A 15,169-nucleotide genomic window follows, 5' to 3' on the forward strand; every position below is an offset into this window, starting at 1 on the left:
TGCCTGGAGGCAAGGGCAATGCATGAAGCACTCTGCGCCCCCGGCCCCTGGGGCCCCAGCGACGTGGTGCTGGCCGCTTCTGAGAATGGTGCGGGGCCTGCGGCCTCATTGCTATTTTTAGATCTCTAGCTCAACCGCTGTGAGCAGGAGTCTGTTTACTTGGGCTGGGAGGCTCTCTCCCAGCTGCTGGGCAGGCAAGTGGAGGTGGGAAGAGCCAAGGGTTCCCCCACTCTCTGATTCTTCTCCACCACCCTGCCTGCCCACGGGACTAGAATAGGGGTATCAGGCAAATAAAACCTGCTTTTCCCACAGTGGTCACATCATAATCTGAGCAGCTCCACAGGGGGATACAAAGGCATGCATGGCTGAGAAAGATTTGTGATAATCTTGCCTGTAGCTACTATTCCAAATCAGTGCACATGCCTCAGCTGAACATCTACATGTCACTTCATTTTCGGTGTGCTGCAATGTATTTCTGCAGAGTTATTTGGGAGTTCTGAGTATACAAAAGCAAAATAAAGAGAAGAATTTTGCCTTTTTGCTATTCATTTCTATATACCCGTAAAACGTATTGTGATCAGTAATAAATGCCACATTTATATAGAAATCTTTTCACCATGCTATTATTGTGTCTATATAGTGCACACCTTTATGGCATCATTGATTGATATTGGTTTATAGTAGAGAATACCAGGAGGGTTATAATTTTGCAGCTATGAAGTTTATGTGGCAATATAAACATGCAGATATCTATAGCTCATCAATATTTGATAGCATGTAGTACATTTAGGATTTTCACAAAATGAACTGAATTACTGAGAGCTTTCTAGAAAGATTTTTTTTCCAGTCTCCAAGAAATACAAAATTGAATTTAGCTTTTCTGTCCTTTATTTTTTTTTACTGTGTCACATGGCCAGAAGAATGAATCATTCTATTACAGAAATAACTATATTGTGTAATGAAGGGAAAGTCTCAAGAGAACTTTCTGATTTAGCAAATGCTTTTGCAGGCAAGTGTAACCCAGAGTGAGTCTCTGTCCCCCCCTCTATGGTTCTCTAAGTTGTTAGAGGGCCATGCTTTTAGCTTCAGAGTTCTGGGGTACAGCCCCACAAACAATCTAGCCAGGGTATTGTTATACAATTATATCAATTTGTAAACTGACGGGGTGCTGGTTTGCAAAATCCAGAAGTCCACTTTTCACTCTACCTGCCTTACTCACACTGAGTTGCACCTTGCTACTGAAGCAGTTACATTGAGATCAATGCATTGAAGTCACTGAACCTGCTTGAAGAGAAGGGTACTACTCACCTTGAGTAAAGATGGCAGAATCAGGCACCTGGGACTAGTTTCAAAAGGGGCATAGGTGCCTAAGCCTAACATTTAGACACCCTGGGTATTCACAGCACCTGAGTCCCCTTTGTGAATCAATCTAGCCCTCAGTCTTTATCTCAAGCAAAACTATCACAAAAGTCACTGAGAGTAAGGACATCAGAATTGTCCCCAACAGAGTCTTTATGGGGAAGTCCTCCTGGTTTCCAGTCCAGCCACGATCACTGATGTTCTGGGTGATGGGACTATGCCTAGAACTTTTTATGGCTAAATTTTCAAAGAGATGCCTTTGCTGGGCATGCAAACTATCCATGTGCATACACAGACAGGACATTGTACATATGAATATGGGCAGCTGGTGAGCAACTGAGTGCACAAGTACTCCCATTGGCAAGCAACAAGTCCAGATATGTCTGTGCTGTTACTGTTCAGTGTGTGAGCATGTGTACTACACAGTGGCAACTGAAGTGCCTGTGTTTGAATAGTTGGCCCTTTTTATGTCAGTAGACACAGCTGATAAAAGCAGGACCTCCCGTAAAAGTGTTGCTAAGTTGAGTTTTTCTGAGTAAAAAAGAGATATCACAGACGATAGAATCATGTCGCAAATACATAGCTCTCATTTTAGGGCCAATTCTGGGAGTTGCCAAGAGTCTGCTGTTTACAATGGGAGTTGAGGGTTTCGGCACCACACAGGAGATTTTCAGCACCTTGCAGAAATGGGCCTATCCGGAACCTTCTTACATCCTGGTAGTGGTGGGAGAAATAAGAAGAGTACTGATACTTTATTCCCACTCCCCAGTAACAAGCCAGCACAAAAAAAAAAAAAAAAAAAAGGACCAAATACCTATATATCAAGGCAAAATGCTAAACATATAGTTGGGAAGACTTTGTCACCCTCTTAAATTCTAGCCAACTACTCCGTTATTTCACCCATTCTTTCCTCACTTGCTCTCCTTTAGTGCTATATTCACCCCAAAATCTTTCCCCTGCCCAGACTCTCTTCCCCTTACATTCTTTCTTTTATGCTCCACCATTTTTTATTGTTCTTACCCTATCGCAGTATTGTTATTACTTAATGCAAATTTCCCAAATCATTCTGTGGCATCTACCTTGTTCTGGGGTACAGGGTGACAAAGTTCGAAAGACAAAAGTTATTAAAGGGAGTGGAGGAAAAGTGGAGATACATTTAGAGTGAGAATGAATACATTGCAGAAAAGTTAAAATTTACTTTGGGTAACATTCTTCAACAATTTACTGTGCATTAAATTTAACATTCTGGTTCATATTTTATCTGGGTTTTATCTATATATAGGACATTACATATTATATTATATATTATTATTTTATTATATATTAGCAGTGACAGCTAAATTTTCTTCTCAACAGCACTAGTCAGACTGAAATAATTTCATCTGCACTGGGCCACCTTTGGTTCAAAACTCCCATAGTTATCCCAGTTATTGTAGGTTGCCACTTGTTGATTGGGAAAAGTTTAGCTCTCAAAAGTCACAGTATGTTGTAATTGTTCCCATGTTTTCTTTACTAGTACAGCCTTGATTATATAAGACATGAACTCCAATTAAACATCTCAGTGAAAGAAAGTATGAGTGTTATATTATAAAATTGTTTTATAGAACAATCTCTTTAGACAATACATAAATCACAGTGAAACATGCTGTGGCAACACCACCATGCAAAAAATAGGGGTTTTTGTTTCAAACTTTTTGTTTGTTTCATAGCTATTTATTTATTTTTAATGAGTTTTAGCTAACAACTTTTACCTGGACTTTCAGTGGCTTTGTCCCATTGAATCCAAATTAATTTCTGAATTTACAAAATAAGATACCCAATATGTATTACAGGAAACCTTTATCTATAATGAAACATCAAAAATATATTGTTTTCTTTTAGCATGTGAGATACCCCCACAGCCTCATAGAACTTTGTTCTTTCAGTTCACTTGTTTCTTTTAAGTTTAGCATAAAATAAATTTATTTTAAGGAGTTAAGAACTCATTATACAGGAGGCCGTTTATGAGAACTGCCCCTCCTCCCTTAGAAACTAAAAACAAAAACCATGATCTTTGCTGAAGCTCTTTATACTTTTCATTTCAACACACACAGCTCCATTAACTGATTGTCACAGCAAAAGCCACAACAAACACACACAGCAGCGTGAACTGCACAATTCAACAGACAATGCAGACAAACTTGAGTATAATCCAAGATCTTTCTACCTCTTTTCATAACAGGTTAGTGCTCGCCCTCAGTGTTGGTGTACAGTTTTTATGGCATGGAAAAATAGGGATGTTTCTGCCCTACAAAAATAAATGTGTTGAATGCTTTAGTTTGAACTTGTACAATGTCAAAAAAACCCCAAAGACTGGTACAAATAAAAATAATCCAGTAAGTGAGGACATCAGTGGAACTCATAGCTGGTGGTGGGAAAATGTGGATAGGAAATCCACCAACCTCCATTTTTACCTTGCTGGAACATCTTTCAAAAATAAATTCTTACTTTTCAGTGAATAAGGAACAGAGCAGAATTGAAGCATGTAGGCAGGAATTTTGGCTGCTTGTACTGTGTCACTGAAATGACATTGAAAGAAACCCCTAGTGCATCATAAGCATCAACTGCTCACAAGGCACCTTTGAACCTGAGAAGCATTATTAGGCTTGAGAGAAGTTGGGGACATTTGTTACAGGTTATTTCCCACCCCTTTTCATGCCCCATTATAAAATTGGCCAGACCCCATCTAGGACAAAATAGGAATAGCAAAAGGAAAGGAATCCAATGTATTAAAAAATGCATCAAACATAGTATTTGGGGAGGCCATCTTAATGCCACTATATAAAGCCATGGTGCGACCACACCTTGAATACTGTGTGCAGTTCTGGTCACCCCATCTCAAAAAAAGTTATATTAGTATTGGAAAGATACAGAGAAGGGCAACAAAAATCAGTAGGGGGATGGAACAGCTTCCATATGGGGAGAGATTAAAAAGAGTGGCACTGTTCTGCTTAGAAAAAAGATGACTAAGGGGTGTGTGTGTGTATGACAGACGTCTATAAAATCATGAATGGTGTGGAGAAAGTGAAAGTGAAGTGTTATTTACCCCTTTATATAACACAAGAACCAGGGGTCACCCAATGAAATTAATAGGCAGCAGGTTTAAAACAAACGTAAGGAAGTACATCTTCACACAACGTGAAGTCAACCTGTGGAACTCATTGCCAGGGGCTGTTGTGAAGACCAAAATTATAACTGGGTTCAAAAAAGAATTAGAGGATAGATCCATCCATGGCTATTAGCCAGGAAGGTCAAGGACACAACTTATTTCTCCACATGTCCCTAAACCTCTGATTCCCAGAAGCTAGGACTGGACAACAGGGGATAGATCTTCTGATAATTGCCCTGTTCTGTTCATTCCCCCTGAAGTGTCTGGCACTGGCCACTGTCGGAAGACTGGATGCTGGGCTAGATGGACCCTGTATGTCTGTTCTTATGATGCACTAGGAAAAGTAACAGCATGAAGCAGGTTTCCAGATGTTCTTTAGTTTAATAAAAAAATGAAGAGTGAATTAACTCCATTTTCTAGGGTGTATTTCATGTTCCTTAATGCAGACAGTATGGCTCTCACAGGTCCTTTCCTCCATTTATGGCAACAATAACAACCTGGTTTTCTCTGAGGTTAGTCAGTAAAAGGAGAGAGAGCTGGGGGAGAACTGTAATGAAAGCCTAGTACAAAGCTGCCATTTCTATGTAAAGTTGTAAACTTGCATGAATGCAAAACTTTATCTGCTGTCATACAGGAGTAAAGGTGAGGGATTAGGGTGGTGGTGGGGAGAAAGGTATTTCATCGATCAGGCTTATTAGTTTGCCAAGGTAACAAACTTACCACATTGCGTGTGAATTTCTCAAAAGATGTTCGACGATCCAGTGTGTTTTCCAACTTAAATTAAAAAAAGGGGGAAATAAAAAAAGGAAAAAGAAAAGAAAAGGGGAGAAAAAAGAAGAAGAGCAAGAAACAAATAGAGCAGAAAAGAAGGATGATGAAACAATGGACTGCAAAACAAAGCTCATGTACAAATCAAGAAGCAAAAGTAGGTATGAAGCTGCTAATGAATGCCTGTTATATAACAATGGACAGGCAAAGCAGTTATATTTGATTAAAAAAACATTTCTCAGGTGGATCAAACTGGTTTGATTAAAAAGAAAAACTGAAAATAAAAAAAATAATGAAGAGCATTTCTTGTGTCAATGAACTGAGATTTGCAAAACTTAAGGACTTCGCATACACAGTAGCAGCTCTCTGGAACTTTCAACATTTCTCCATATTGGATGTTCAGAAACTAACATTTGAAAAAAACCATACAGTACTTCCATATAATTTTTAGGTTTTCATTTTATGCACAGTTTAGTATTATCAAGATCATAACTAGCTTACTACTACTTCTACATAGGATAATGGGCATGATTTTGCAAACAGTGTTCCCAACTGATTGCAATAGGATTTCAGAATTCGTGGTGGTTGCAGAATCAGACCCACTAATAACAAACAACAATTTCATTATAGACTTTTGCATCGGAAAATGTTTTGGAATTTCCTTGCATTCAGTACTTTGACCCCCTATCCTGTAAGATGCTCCACACAGTAAGGGTTTGTCTGTGCCGAGCTCATTGCATAATCTGAACCTTAAAAAGCAAGGGTCATGTATCATGGTAAGATTTTTTGTTTGCCTGAGTATAACACTATCTTACATTCATATCAGATTCCTAACCTCATAAAAACTAGACATCTAATAACAGGGAGAGAAAGCGAAATCCTAGGATACTTTTAAAAAAAATGAAATCAGAAGTTATTCATACCAGTGAGATCAATTTTAAACAAATTAGTAGGTTTTTTAAATAAAAATAAAGAAAAGGAGAATCATTGTATTTGCAAATTTGCAAATTTGCAAGACTATACTGCAGGCATTTTATTTTATTTAACGTACTTGTAAACTACTTTTCAGTTTAAATTGCTTGGTAACAGAAAGAGTGCTACAATGTGAGATGTAAAAATAAAAATAGGTTTTGGGCTAATTTAACTTATTAAAACATACACACGTGCAGGATCCATTTATCAAACTACTGTATGTATGTGACACTCTAAATAAGCCAACCTGGTTACCTACCAGATATCCAGCAGCACTTGCACAGGGAAGAGAAATCCACGTATTGTAGCAAACACCACCACCACTGAGCACAGTGGCAACAAAAAGACAAGATGGACTAATACCTTTTTCTTGGCCTGTAGCAGCTCCTGGTAGGCACTGGATCGTATAAAACGAGGATAGGAATCACTTTTCATCAGTTTGTAAATGTGCTCCTAAAGAGAAAAGACATAAAATTTAAAAAATTGACATTTTGAATTAATGTTCTGAAAACAAGATGCAGTGGACTAAGATCAAAAAAGATGCATAACAGAATAGTTAATGCCATTATCGAGAGATACTAGAGATACTAGAGATTATTATTCGTATATTTTTTATGGAAAGAGCACTCGCTGCAGTTCTAAAGTTAAGGCTGAATTGACTTTTGTATTTAAAGTAGAATCCACCACTTTGTCATGTGTGAAGAATACAGTGTACCTTCCCTTTAAATTACAGCACTCCTTCTGTATTCGAATGAATTTTCTGAGAATTTACAAGTACATCAGCTAAATAGACTCTTCAAAACTTCCATTACAGATAAATTTACTAAAATTTAATCCATGGGCTACACTTGAAGACATTGTATTTAGGATTAAATTAGCCATTCTGTTAAACTCCACTCTGTAGTGATACCATGAGGGGTGCAGAGTCAAATGTGTCTTTAAATTTAATCTAATCTGGGACTGCAAACACTATTATGCACTGATTGTAACTGCATCACTTCACTATAGGGCAGCGTTAAAGTTGTTTGGATGCCTTAACTGTCCATTTCCATACCATAACATGTTTGGATTTATTTTAAATTGAACCTTAACTATTTCCTGGATCTGGTTTTCAGATAATTACAATATCCCTGTAATATTGTTATCTGAAAATTACTGATATGTACTCAGACATAAATCCAGTTTAACGTAGTTATCTGGTAATATTTATATATAGTAGTGTCCTGAAATCCCAGTCAAGATCATGCCCCATGAACTGGGTCACACGATCATACCCCAGGTACCGTTCAGATGCATGTGAAGTCATGCCCTGAAGAATTTACAAATATCTACAGAGCAGAGGCCACTCTAGCTATAGGTAAGCTAGGCAGCTTCCAAGGGCTGCAGATTTCTGGGCAGTTGCCCAGGGTAGTAGATTTGGCCTGGTCGCCCATCTGTTATGACAGAGGGAGACTGGGCCAAACCTGAGTGGCGCAGGGGACAGCATACTAAAGTGTGCCTAGGGCAACAGATTGTGTTGAGCGGCCTCTGCTACAGAGAGAGAGAATGCTCAGAAATCAAATTCAAAGAATGCCCTAAAAACTGAAGGGCTAAAATGTAAAGTAGTCTAAGTCCATGAGTCTGTATTTGTTTTTATACAGCTGGGGTGGGAGGGTTTAAAAAACCCAATATGAATAGAAATAGAGATTTGTAAACATTCAATGAAACCAGTTTATAAAATAACTTAAACTCTCTCTTGCAGTATAGGGGAAATGCTGGCACAACAACACTGACCTAGTGAATGAACCTGAAAATGAAACCCCTAACACTTTATACAGTGCAAGCTGAGTGAATGGAGAAAGTAAACAAAAAGGGGACAAAATGTAGGGTAGAAGTCGATCAAATTTTCAAAGTTCTTTCAGTTTTGATAATCTAATGCATTTATAATCTCTGAAAAGCGATCATGTAAAAAATAGCATCTTCCGACCCAACATGCTACCTTCATGCATTCAGAGTCAGATCTGGCCCCTTTAGTGAGTCTTTACACCATTTGATTTTTGTAAGCACAGCTAATGCAGCTAAGAGAGAACAAAGATGATTCTGTTCCTTCATCCACAGTATCAACAGAATTGGTTAACAATATTCAGCCAATTAAACCTTTGCAAACACCATTGCAAACAGCAGCCACGCAGAAGTGTCATGGAGAATAACTTAACCTGCAGAACTTATTACTGGTAGTAATGCACAAGAACTAAAGAACCCAGGTTGCTTCTCAGATTCCAGGTTAAGCTGGCAAAGCTGGAGTTAGAAAAAACATTTTTTTACTTGTAAATTGAACACGTTAGATTTGGACTCTACAAGACACAAATATGGAACCCCATGATGCCATTTTTATAGTGAGTCACTTACAGAGTAGAGCTGTATTTTAAACAAAAATAAAGTTATTTGTTTGATGCCCTAGAGGCTCTTCAACTCAAAACCTGGCAGACCATCACAAGCAGCAAATTCCAAAAGAAGGGGCCCTCTTCTGAAAAAGTCTTTGCCACTTAAGCACTGTGGGTAAAGATCATAATGTTCAAGGCAGCACAGGTGGATCCTATCCTGCTTGCTCTGAGTGAGAAGTGTTCACTGACAGACTTAAATTATGCTGAACTGGATCAAAGGAAGGAGTTCTGATGGGAAAAAGCCCCTTTGCATAGAGACTGCATACTTCAGACCATACACAAATGGAAAAACTCTAGAAAGAAAATAAAGGAGTGTTGAACTTTCATACCCATTTTCAAAACTAGGATAATGGCAAGGAAGCTTGCTCTTCTTTAGCAATAGCAGTTTAAACATAGCTTTGCTTCCAGAGCTTCTGAAGTATTTAACTATGTAATTTATGTCTTTGTTTTCTGTGTACTGTACCATTAAATCTCTAAGGGTTCAGTGGAGGCAGCCACTGTGTGTTTAGTTTAATGCAGACTATTACAGAGGAGACATATATTGTGTGCTCTCTCGTGGAAATTTGGCTGTTTTGTGCTTTGCTATTCTCAATCTAAAACAAAGGCCACTCGGATTGGAGTTATCTGTTTGCTATGTGTATGGTACCATATTTCTTTATTAAAAAAACCTTAGGAAGTCATACTCAAACTGTCCTTCATTCCTAGAATATCACTCCTTGAAGAACAGTTCCTAGAAGCCTACCATGCTGTTCTGTGGATATTACTTTTACAATGAGGTTTATAAGGTTCACTTGTACATAGGTCAGGATTCAGAAATAACCTCAGTACAAGCCTTTGTATTTATTTCTCCTATGGGATAAACAATCTTTCCTTGGAATAAACTTTTGCCTCCTATAAACGCTAATGAGAGTTATGAACATGCATCCAGAGGAAAACAGATTCCTCATTTTGATTAAGAAAAGTCCTTCAAGAGCAGATCCTGAGAGGCAGAAATTCATTTGATTTTCTGTAGCATTTTTTAATGCAATCGAGCAAAAGGATTAAGAAAACTGGTACCTGAAGAGAATTAGTTTCACTGTACCTATATTGCACTACACCCCCTGCTAGCAGGGCAAATTCACACATCTGCAGAGGGCCAGCTTGAAGCCTTTGCACCACTACAGTCATCAAAATTGTGGCTCATATGACACTTAAGCAATGCATAGGTCTTAATCAAAGGAATGAGTTTCCCCCATACTGCATTGATACTGATATTTTTAGAAAAGTGAACACTATATTATATTTACCAAATATGTGTGTTTGTAAGAGTGTGCATCAAGTGGCTGGTGCTATACCTCAGAAGTGCCTGGATGAAGATCATATACTGACCTGAGCATCTTCAAATGTGTATCTTCCTGGGTCCTTCACATTCTGTGTGGTTTTGTCATAACTTTTGGAATCAAGATTGATGGCACTGGGAGCTCCTGGAGCAAGAAACTCCTGCCAGATTTCCTGGACTCGAGCAGGTACTTCACGATTAGGTCTCTTCTTCAAATCTTCAACTGCTAACCAGAACCTATGGTAAAATATGGCAACTTGAATTCTAAGGTTAATTTCTTTCCTAGGTTCTGGTTTAATCAGCCTCTCATGGCCTTTTCTCATTAGTATAGTTTTTAATGACATAAAAACTGCTTTACAGACATCACAGAAACAATACACAACAATGAGCAAAGTGATAGCCATGAATTTTGTGTTAGGATTATATAGCTTCTGTATAGGAATTGCCATACTGGCTCAGACCAGTGGTCTATCTAGTCCAATATCCTATATTAAACAGTGGCCAGTATCAGCTGCTTCACTGGAAGGTGCAAGAAATCCTACAGGGTAATCTGCTCACAGGGAAATTTCTGCCTAACCCCCATCAGACAGAGGTTGCCTTGAAGAATAAGATTTATAGAATCATAGAGATGTAGGGTTAGAAGGGACCTCAAGACACCTGTGCTGAGGCAGGACCAAATATACCTAGACCATCCTGAGAGGTTTTTGTCCAACCAGTAATGGGGATTCCAGAAACTGCCTTGGAAGCCTATTTCAGAGCTTAACTATCCTGATGGTTAGACAGTTTTTCCGACTATCTAAATTTAATTGCCCTTGCTACAGATTAAGCCCATTACTTGTTGTCCTACCTTCAGCGGACATGGAGAATAATTGATCACCGTCCTCTTTATAGCAGTCCTTAACATATTTGAAGACTGTTATCAGGTCCCCCCAGTCTTCTTTCTCAAGACTAATTATGCCCAGTTTTTTAAACCTTTTTTTGATAGGTCAGGGTTTTTAAACCCTTTATCATGTTTGTTGCTTTCCTCTGGACTCATTCCAATTTTCCCATATGCTTCTTAAAGTGTGACACCTAGAACTGGACATAGTACTCGAGCTGAGGCTGCTGATTAGAGCAGGATAGTTATCTCCTATGTCTTACCTATGATACTCCTGTCTTACCTACGACACTCCTGTCAATACACCCTAGCATACTAGCCTTTTTCACAGCTACATTCGGTTGTTGGCTCATATTCAATTTGTGATCCACTATAATCCCAAGATCCTTTTCAGCAGTACTACTATCAAGCCAGTTATTACCCACTTTGTAGTTGTGCATTTGAGTTTTCCTTCCTAAGGGTAGTACTTTGCACTTGTCTTAACTGAATTTCATCTTGTTGATTACAGACCAATTCTCCAATTTGTCAAGGTTCTTTTGAATTTTAACCCTGTCCTCCAAAGTGCTTGCAACCTCTCCCAGCTTGGTGTCATCTGAAAATTTTATAAGCATACACTTCACTCCATTTTTCAAGTCATTAATGAAAATATGGAATGGTACTGGACCCAAGACAGACCATTGTGGGACCCCACTAGATAGCCCTCCCAGTTTGACAGAAAATTTTTGATGACTAGTCTTTGAGTATGGTCTTTCAACCAGTTTTGCGCCCACCTTAGAGTAATTTCATCTAGACCACATTTCTCTAATTTGCTTGTGAGAATGTCATGTGGGACTGTGTCAAAAGCCTTACTAAAATCAAGATACATCACATCTACTGCTTCCTCCCTATTCACTAGGCCAGACCTCATGCTATCCATGTAAAGGTCTAATCTTCTTTTGAATCCTGCTAAGCCTCAGCTGTATTTTGTGGCTGTGAACTGTGCATGCTAATTGCATATCATCTGAAAATGTATTTCCTTTTATCAGCTTTAAATTTGCCCCCTTTCAATTTCATTGTCTGTCCCTTGACCTGGTATTTTGAGCAACTGTAAATAATAGTGCCCAATCTAGCCAATCTTGCTATACAGAGCACACACACTTCAGGAGGCCATGTAAGGTTTTGTGTGGGACCATGTGTCAAGGTTCCTCCCCCACTCTGAACTCTAGGTACAGATGTGGGGACCTGCATGAAAAACCTCCTAAGCTTATCTTTACCAGCTTAGGTCAAAAACTTCCCCAAGGTACAAAATATTCCCCCCGTTGTCCTTGGACTGGCCGCTACCACCACCAAACTAATACTGGTTACTGGGGAAGAGCTGTTTGGACACGTCCTTCCCCCCAAAATACTTCCCAAAACCTTGCACCCCACTTCCTGGACAAGGTTTGGTAAAAAGCCTCACCAATTTGCCTAGGTGACTACAGACCCAGACCCTTGGATCTTAAGAACAATGAACAATCCTCCCAACACTTGCACCCCCCCTTTTCTGGGAAATGTTGGATAAAAAGCCTCACCAATTTGCATAGGTGACCACAGACCCAAACCCTTGGATCTGAGAACAATGAAAAAGCATTCAGTTTTTTACAAGAAGACTTTTAATAAAAAATAGAAGTAAATAGAAATAAAGAAATCCCCCCTGTAAAATCAGGATGGTAGATATCTTACAGGGTAATTAGATTCAAAAACATAGAGAACCCCTCTAGGCAAAACCTTAAGTTACAAAAAAGATACACAGACAGAAATAGTTATTCTATTCAGCACAATTCTTTTCTCAGCCATTTAAAGAAATCATAATCTAACACATACCTAGCTAGATTACTTACTAAAAGTTCTAAGACTCCATTCCTGGTCTATCCCTGGCCAAAGACCCAGCATACGGACAGACACAGACCCTTTGTTTCTCTCCCTCCTCCCAGCTTTTGAAAGTATCTTGTCTCCTCATTGGTCACTTTGGTCAGGTGCCAGCGAGGTTACCTTTAGCTTCTTAACCCTTTACAGGTGAGAGGAGCTTTCCCCTGGCCAGGAGGGATTTCAAAGGGGTTTACCCTTCCCTTTATATTTATGACACCATGGTATGTTTTTTTCCCGCAATAAAATATCACTAAAAAGGCCTTGACCAAATGTGATCAGAACTGTGCTACCTGGAATCACAATTATACAGTTATTGCTATTAGGATACTAGCATGATTACCTTGATCACTGTATTATAATCACTATTTGGTTGTCCACAGACTGTACAACACAGTTAACATATAAGATCCCTTTTCTGGGAATCCTGCTAGAAAAACTAGACTTAAACATGGTGTAGTTAACTTGCACAGTTTTATTCTCAGAGAAGACAGGACCTAAGGACACTACTATGTGGTTTCTGCCATCTTGGAGGAGCCAGATGCAATATAGTCTTCCAATATGATGTCAACATGATTGGTCTAATAACATAGAGAAGCTGGAACTCAGTTGATATTGACTGTGCTCTGGCTTGGACTTCACATGATGAGAACATGATTTGGGAATATGGTTAAAACGTGGTATTGTCCTGACTACAGTGCAAGACCAAGGCATGTTTTCACTGTGTTGAGGAACTATTGTGTTTTACCCAGGTCTCCCAAGAAGTCAGAAATAACACTGCGTACTTACAGGTCTAGTAAGGCTGCTGCATAAACACAGTAAAGCAAAGCAAATAAACAGAACATCACCTTATGAAACAGTTCTTTCACTTCAGACAGTTTACCTGCTTGGAAGCAATTAGTCTCTCACAGTCCCCCTATTCAACTGGCTTAACTCTGAGAAATGGTAGGCAGGGTGGTCACATGAGCCCAGTACTTCTTTGTAGCAGGGGAGTGAGATAAAGATAGGTCCCTTCCCCAGTCACCTGTTCTGTCTCACCTCTCCTTTTTGTCTGGTCAGAAGCCTAAAAGGGCACTTGATAACCTCATTCAGCGGCTTAACTTGTTATGACTTTCCTTCAACTTGACATTCAACTGCCTAATACCAGCCTCTATCTTTTGAGATATCTATTTTAGGTACCTATATGGCCTCCATTACTGTAATATCTGAGTGCCTCACAATCTTTTACTGTATTTATCTTCACAGCACCCCTATGATGGAAGGGAGTGCTATTATCCCCATTTTACAGATGGGGAACTGAGGTATAGGAAGACTAAGGCCTAGATCCTCAAAAGATATTTAATTTATTTGAGCATAAGCTTTCATCGAATATTCGATGAAGTGAGCTGTAGCTCACGAAAGCTTATGCTCAAATAAATTTGTTAGTCTCTAAGGTGCCACAAGTCTTCCTTTTCTTTTTGCGGATACAGACTAACGCGGCTGCTACTCTGAAACAAGATATTTAGGTACCTAAATTGCTTTGAGGATCTGGTGCTCAGTGATTTGTCCAAGATCACACAGGGAGTCTGTGTCAGAACAGGCGCTTAAAATCCAAATCTCTGAAGTTCTAGGTTAGTGCCCTAACCACTGAACCACCAAAATCTGATAGTCTTACTGTATTTGGTCTGTAATTTTGAAAGCAATGCACCTAGAACAGTGTTCTTCTTACACGAGCTTAACAACTGCACAGCACACAGACTAATTCAGCTGACCCAGTAAATAATTCTGTCGAGTTTGGGCAACCTGCTTTGTTGTTTTAAACTGCTTTAGATATTTACATTTCAGAGGGTATGTCCTGCAGTGAAAGCCCCACTTCAATGCACCTACTGGGATTGGCTGATTATTCATGTATACAGAAGGTAGGTAAAGAGCAGAGAAATGAAAGAGGGAAGATGTTCTTTATAACCACAGCCATTTTCAGTTAGCCTGACCCAGACATCCATTAGGATCTATCCTAGGACAGTGATCTGGTTTGTTCCTTCTTGCCATCACCAATATTTCTGGGAGCCCCACGAATAAACCCAGGATGCTATTTTGCAGATAAACCATTGCGTTTACGCTGTGGTACAGACGGTGATGGAAAAATAGGCGGGAGATAAACTGAACTACTTTGGAGGAACATGTAGCTTCTAGCATGGAAAAGAAAGGCAATCCAGACCCATCTTTATCAAGGTGAGCACAAGCTCCTCACTGGTAGGTTAATTTTTATTTTACATGTCTAACATTAGTATTCCAAAAACCCAATAGAAACCGTGAGACTGTAATTGTAGAAACCTCTTTTAAAATGAAAAAAAAAAATGTGCTGAGAGCTGCAAGATGCTGTCTAGGGAGATTACTTCACTGCAGACACACATTTTAATCTGCTTACTGAGCTTTCAAAA

At 39.1% G+C, this 15,169-nt stretch overlaps 1 protein-coding gene across 6 annotated transcripts in view; it reads right to left on the reverse strand.

The window, feature by feature from the left end:
* Window positions 1–3,571: 3,571 nt before the first annotated feature.
* Window positions 3,572–15,169, reverse strand: part of RGS7 (regulator of G protein signaling 7) — a 420,392-nt gene continuing 408,794 nt past the window's right edge. For 4 of the 6 annotated variants that reach the window (XM_077811866.1, XM_077811869.1, XM_077811868.1 and 1 more), the window contains 3 exons: window positions 10,039–10,225; window positions 6,611–6,700; window positions 3,572–3,646 (listed from right to left, as the gene is read on the reverse strand). In XM_077811866.1, the coding sequence (XP_077667992.1) occupies window positions 3,572–3,646; window positions 6,611–6,700; window positions 10,039–10,225 (352 nt within the window). Of the gene's footprint in view, window positions 3,647–5,227; window positions 5,282–6,610; window positions 6,701–10,038; window positions 10,226–15,169 lie in introns of all 6 variants that reach the window. The other 2 variants (XM_077811867.1, XM_077811864.1) reach the window with 1 other exon arrangement.

This window comes from Eretmochelys imbricata, chromosome 3 (assembly GCF_965152235.1).
Source record: "Eretmochelys imbricata isolate rEreImb1 chromosome 3, rEreImb1.hap1, whole genome shotgun sequence".
NCBI lineage: Eukaryota > Metazoa > Chordata > Testudines > Cheloniidae > Eretmochelys > Eretmochelys imbricata.